Source organism: Oryza brachyantha, chromosome 6 (genome assembly GCF_000231095.2).
Source record: "Oryza brachyantha chromosome 6, ObraRS2, whole genome shotgun sequence".
Classification (NCBI taxonomy): domain Eukaryota; kingdom Viridiplantae; phylum Streptophyta; class Magnoliopsida; order Poales; family Poaceae; genus Oryza; species Oryza brachyantha.
In genome coordinates this window covers 2520730-2526697 of record NC_023168.2, presented here as the reverse complement: position 1 = coordinate 2526697, position 5968 = coordinate 2520730, and the positions used below count along the sequence as shown (strand labels likewise).

The window sequence follows — 5968 nt, the reverse complement described above, 5'->3', positions numbered from 1 at the left end:
TCGCCGTCGCTCAACGCGGCGGGGGAGGATACCGGATGAGGCTGCTGCTAGTGACGTGGCAAACGAGGATAGTCAAGAGTGACACGGCGGAGGCACCGGTGACCGTTGGATGAGAAAGCAACGCTCCAGATTCGTCCGCTGCCTGGACACAGGCAGTCAGCCTCCGGGTTTGAAGGTTTGATGAACGCCTCAGGCTTAAGCAAAATTTAGGTATCTCAATTCTCATCAATTAACCTTTTAAGAGAAAAAGAACAGAGCAATGGAGATTTTTGGAAAAACACATGATTTAAATTTCAGAAGGACTCCCTCTACATTCTAATTTTTTCTTATTTAGCGTAGTTAACTTTTAAGTATCTTTTGATCATTCGTCGTATTAAAAATTACATAATTATTACTAATTATTTTGTTGTGATTTGATTTATTACTTAAAAACACTTTAAACATAATATATAATTTTAGTATTTAACAAAACTAAACAACATAAATAATCAAACATACACTCAAAAATCAAAAATAATAAAGCTTGAGTATAAGGGTAATCGTTTGGCCAACATATTTCCAAACAAAAAATAATTTATAAATAAAACTTTTATATACATGTTCATGGCGATTTAAAAATCAAGGTTAAAAAATAAGCTATAATGAGAAAAACCTTCAGACCAACTTATATTAGTTGAAAATTCAAATAGTATAAGTAGAAGGGAAAAATTAAGGACTTAGAAAAATCATTTAGAAATTTCCTTAACTACCAATTGAGAAATAATTAATTTTTTGCTACTCTTATAAATTACGTTAAGTTAACATATTTGCTACTAGACCCATATGACATGTCATATGTTATAGACACATGAAAACCCATGTATCATGTTATGTGTCATTTTTAAGAGTGACAAAAAGTTAAATGCCCCACAAATTGAAGGGAGATTCCTATAAGTTGAAATTCATCCAAACAAAAAAAAAGCCCTTAGCGATCAACTCCGTTGGAATGGAAGAATCGCTGAGGAATTTTAAAGAAAAATCCTACGAAAATCTGGCAACATTTGCACTGTGTTTCAAAGGAGCCGCGAGAATTGTGCAAGCTGGAGCTAAGCACTGACGACATAGATTACTCTGCATTTCTGTTCCGAGAGCATTGGTCCGTCACAGTCTATGATATACTAGCTAAACTATTTACAAGGCAGACTCGAAACATGCACGAACAGGCGGATACATTCCCTGAACACGCACACATCAGAATCGCCACAGCGATGAGCGAGCGGCCCTAACAGGGCCCAACAGAAACACCATTTTTATTCCCTTCTTCTACATGAACGAGTCGAGGTACCCGAAGGAGTGGACCATCCTGTAGTGCAGCAAGCTGGCATACACGCGGTCGCACACTCCGACGAACAGCGACTCGTCGTCCGGGCTGAGCGAGATGCCGGAGACCTCGCCGAAGAAGTCGATCTCCTGCCTCTTCTTGTAGCCCGCGGCGGCGCTGTAGACGTGCACGAAGTCGGCGGGCTCCGAGAACAGCATGAACCGGCCGTGGGAGGAGTAGCGGATGCAGCGGATTGCGCCGATGTTGCCCCTGAGGACGGAGAGCGAAGTCGACAGGTTCCGTATGTCCCAGACACGGCAGGTCTTGTCTTGGTTCCCGGTTGCGAAGGTGCGGCCGTCAGGGTGCCATGCGGAAGCAAACGAGTAGTCCAGATGGCCAACTAGGGTAGAGGTTACCTGCGCAGAAGGATTCAGCATTCATGACAGTGTCCAGATAAACACTAGAACAGAATAATTCACAACTAATAATTCATGGAAGGTACATAATTTTGATTTTGGCCATGAAAGTAAAATGGCAGTGTATTGTAAAGAAAAGAGTAAGACTCTAGCAGTCCAATGCTACATTGATAAGCATGGAGGGGCCAATACAAAGCAGAATAATTCATAGCCAGGATGAAAACATATCTAGCAGTAATGGTGAGACTAGGCTACACAATGCAAGGCTGAGCAAATGTTAGGTATTTACCTTTCCATTTCTTGAGTCAACAAGAAGAGCGTCCCGATCATCTCCAACTACTGCCAAAAGTTTCCTATCAGGGCTCACAGATGTGTGCTGCATCGCAGGAGGAAAAGAAGGAAATAGTCAAACAAGGAGTGTGGACATGAAAGCATTGTGTGGTTTTTTATTTTTTGATGTATCACTGTGTGGATTTTTATTTTTTTGAAGCAAGAAAGTAGAGGAGACTCTACCTTATATCCATTTCATTGCTAAAATGGGTTTGGTGTTACAGGTTTAACAAGTTACAGAGAGGGGGGGGGGGGTGATAAGAAGAAGACTGTACAAGAAGAGGAGCTTGTAGCTTCCCATACAACAGTACAACAGTGTGGATTTTTAAGAGAGAACTCACATTGACTGGCCAGTTATAACGGAAGTGGTTCAAGAGCTGAAAGTTCTCCATGTCGAATTCGCGAACACCACAATCATTGTTGGATACGGTAACACGCAAGCTTCCACTGCATGGACATTTTAGGGCTTTAGATTTCTGTAACATATATGTCTTTCAGACATATTTAAGCCAGTATATTTTTACCTTGCAGATCTGTGTATATCTATGGCATTTGTGATAGCATTGTCGCTTAAAGTTGTCCTTGTGCAGAACTTAACATCACGATCTCCCACAACCTGTACGGGCAGAAAATTATTGAGCGTGTAAATCTGATATTCATAGTTTGCCTTGCTTATTAAAAACAATACTCATGTTTTTGTCTTTTTTACTAAGAAAAGGTACAGGGTCCCCACTCCCCAAACCTGTACCAAGATTGAAAAACACTGTGCATGTAAACCTGATATCCATGGCTTGCCTTTTTCATTAAAGCAGGTATTTTACCATAAAGCAAAAATAGAGAAAACAACACCTTACCTTGCAAATTAGTTCTCCCTGAAAACCACCAGCAACCAATAAACCCTCATTCACTGAGAGTGTGCTAACTTGAACCCCACTAAACCCTTCTAGCAAGCTGCCAGGGTGTTTCTGTGTGACCAAATATTAATTCAGAATACATTTACATACAAAAACAAGAATACTTGATCTTGGAAAAAACATCACTAGTGGAAGAAAAGATAATCTTTAGTTCCAAGAAATGCAAACAGGAAATGTAAAAGAAGAAAACCTGAGTTGGAGCAACATGCCCTGAGAAATCAAGAACCTCCGATAGATTATGAGACAATGATGACCAGTGGCCTACTGTGGAATTTGACATGAAGTAGACATCATGCTTCGATGTTGCCCATAACAAATTCCTAAGCTACAGAAGTAGTTAGTCAGTACTGAGCACCCTTGGGGATCATATGAGAAGATAAACTCAACTAGCTGATAGAAAGGATGAACCTCATAGTAATGGAGGCATCAAGACAAAGTGTTAAGTTTATATCATTGACTATATCCAATCACAGTTCAAAAGGCACTTGAATGAAAACTTTAACCTTAATGCAGGCCATGGTTTCATGCGTCTAACAGTTCCATAAGAACATTTAAGAATCTACAGCATATCCTTTGAAATATCCCAAAACCTTTTTGCCAAAAAACTGAATCAACAATCCTGAAAAAGAAAGGAACTAAGTCTTTTTTTCTGGGACAGTAGATTTCCTATAGAGTTCTCTATGTTAAAAGCCCCCTCCCCCTAACGATCATACAACGTTTTTGAACTTCTTACTTCTTATTGATATGGAAAAATACATATAATCAATTAAATGAGGTGTAACAACTCCACGATGATGCACAATAAATGCTAACATCTATGAAAAAATAGCTTATCCTGCCTTCAATAGGAGAAAGAAGCAACTTACCTGAAAATGGAGGATTGATGGCTTCACTAATCTAGTGTTGTAGTGAAATTCATAATACTTGCTGCTCTTATCCACTTGCTTGCATAACTGAAAAAATGTAAAAATGCATTTTTAAGGGATTTGGAACATGTATAGACTAAAACAAACATTGATATACAAATTCACGAATCATGGTAGTATTAAACCTTATCCATGAGCTCTCCAGATTGAGGGAAGTTTTCGTAGTTTTTGTACTGTTCCAATCTAGCTTTTCTGTAATCACACCTGGTTATTTGTAACCTCTCCCATGGTATACCTTGTATATCCTTTCCTGCCCTTGCTTCAGCTGCTGATGTGTCAGTTATCCTAGTGAGCTGCACAATAACCAATTATGAATATGTTGCAACCCTTTTTTTTATTTCACATGCACCAAACCATTTAATGAATGAACAATTGGATCTGAATACCCTAAAACTCGATGCAGTCTCATCATGCTTTCTGTTTGGGTTTCACAGTATGGAAAGAACAAAGAAAAACAGAAGCAGTTTCCGCCAAAACAGATAAAATCTTTATCCTTGGCAAGCTGTTGCATCCGATTCTCCAGCATCCTGTGATCTGGCAATTAGATAGGCATGTTGACCCACATGAGCACTAACCAGTTATCACATATGCCAAAACATGGGCCCGCCTAAGTCGGCGGTTAATTCAAAAGGTGAACTAATCTAACATTGATCAACATGGAGAAAACATGAGGCCTACTCCCTGGTACAACCCATGCTAGATACATGGGTCTTAGCCAATTCAAAAGGCACTGACATCCAAAACACCGGGCCAAGATGGGCATAGAAATATTATGCACCATACCCCTTTAATGAAAACGACCTAACAGAGAGAATGGTATACCAAGCCATTATTGGCTGAAGATAAGCACAACCTAGGTAGCAATCTAGAGCTGCATGATTGGGAAGAAAAAATCTACTCCACAAACACAGTTGACACGAAGTCTCTAGTTAACATAAAGAATTCAGCAGAAAGTAAAAATTAATTACATATATTTGTTGGAACACATCACTGCACTAAGGCCTCCATGCAATCGATGTGTTTTTGAATAAGTAAATTCTCCACTTATCATATATAACTGTTTATAGATGCCAACTTAGCCTTTTCTACTTGTTATAACAAAACAATCAACTCCGTATTTTAAACTTATTTCCTATGTGTGCTTTACCACACGGTGCATCCTAGCAGCAGCGCTACACACCACCAGAAAACTAAGCCTGTCACGATCAGCAATTCAGCACAGACCTGGTTCGGAGCGGAAGGCTAACATGTGTCCATGAACAACCCTAGATATTACGCTCCTGTGCTTATCGCGACATGGTACCCACTAAGCGCAACCAATTTATCAGGTAAAATAAACAAAGGAATGGATCCCTAACACAAATCAGAGGAGAACAGGACGGAACAGTGACACGGCGGCGGCTCAGATTCGCAGCACGAAAACAACCAAGGCAACAACCACCACCACCACCAAAGGGACGCAGCGTTACCGACCAGCGCGTAGTCGTCGTCGCCGTCGCCGTCCCTCCGCTCGGCTTCGCGGGCCTGCGACTCGCCGCCCATCTCCACGTCCATCTCGCCGTCCGACACCGCGCCGCCGTCACGGTCATCCTCATCCTCCACCCCGTACCCCGCCGCCTCCGCGCCGTCCCGCACGGTCGCCGCCATCGCCTACCTGCACGCGCCAACCAAACCTGAGCTCAGATCACACAACAAACAACAAACAACCACCTCGCGTCACACGCTAAACAACCAACCGAAGCCAGCCACACACGCACCTGAGCTCCCCCGCCGACGCACGGAAGGGGACAGCAGCGAATCAACCGCCACCGGAGCACATGAGAAAAAACGCCGTCCAGAGAGCACCCCGCGCGTCGGGCGGATCGGAAGAGGCAGCAGGCAGGGCCGCAGGAGCAGCGAAACGTGTGGATGGGAAGTCCAGGCAGGCAGGCAGGCAGCACGGACGCCCCGCCTTTTGGTGCCGTGCGGCGAAGCGAGGTTCGATCCGGAAACGAGAGACGACGACGACAGCGACGGCGTGCTGCGCCGCGTGAGGATGGAGGAAGGGGGAGGCGGAGGCGGAGGGGATTAGGATGAAGGCGA

The 5968-nt window shown here is 42.8% G+C and overlaps 1 protein-coding gene across 2 annotated transcripts; it reads right to left on the bottom strand.

The window, feature by feature from the left end:
• Positions 1-1070: 1070 nt before the first annotated feature.
• Positions 1071-5968, bottom strand: LOC102717997 (uncharacterized WD repeat-containing protein C2A9.03-like). Of its 2 annotated transcripts, none has more exons than XM_015838611.1 (10): positions 5644-5968; positions 5360-5540; positions 4012-4179; positions 3827-3913; positions 3151-3285; positions 2901-3011; positions 2571-2662; positions 2388-2493; positions 2006-2092; positions 1071-1716 (listed from the first exon to the last, which is right to left on the bottom strand). In XM_015838611.1, the coding sequence occupies exons 2-10, from the start codon at positions 5531-5533 to the stop codon at positions 1303-1305; spliced, it is 1374 nt and encodes a 457-aa protein (XP_015694097.1). In that variant the 5' UTR covers positions 5534-5540; positions 5644-5968; the 3' UTR covers positions 1071-1302. The 2 variants fall into 2 exon arrangements, with proteins under 2 accessions (XP_015694097.1, XP_015694098.1); XM_015838612.2 differs by lacking the exon at positions 5644-5968 and adding an exon at positions 4273-4420 and having other exon boundaries at positions 5360-5433.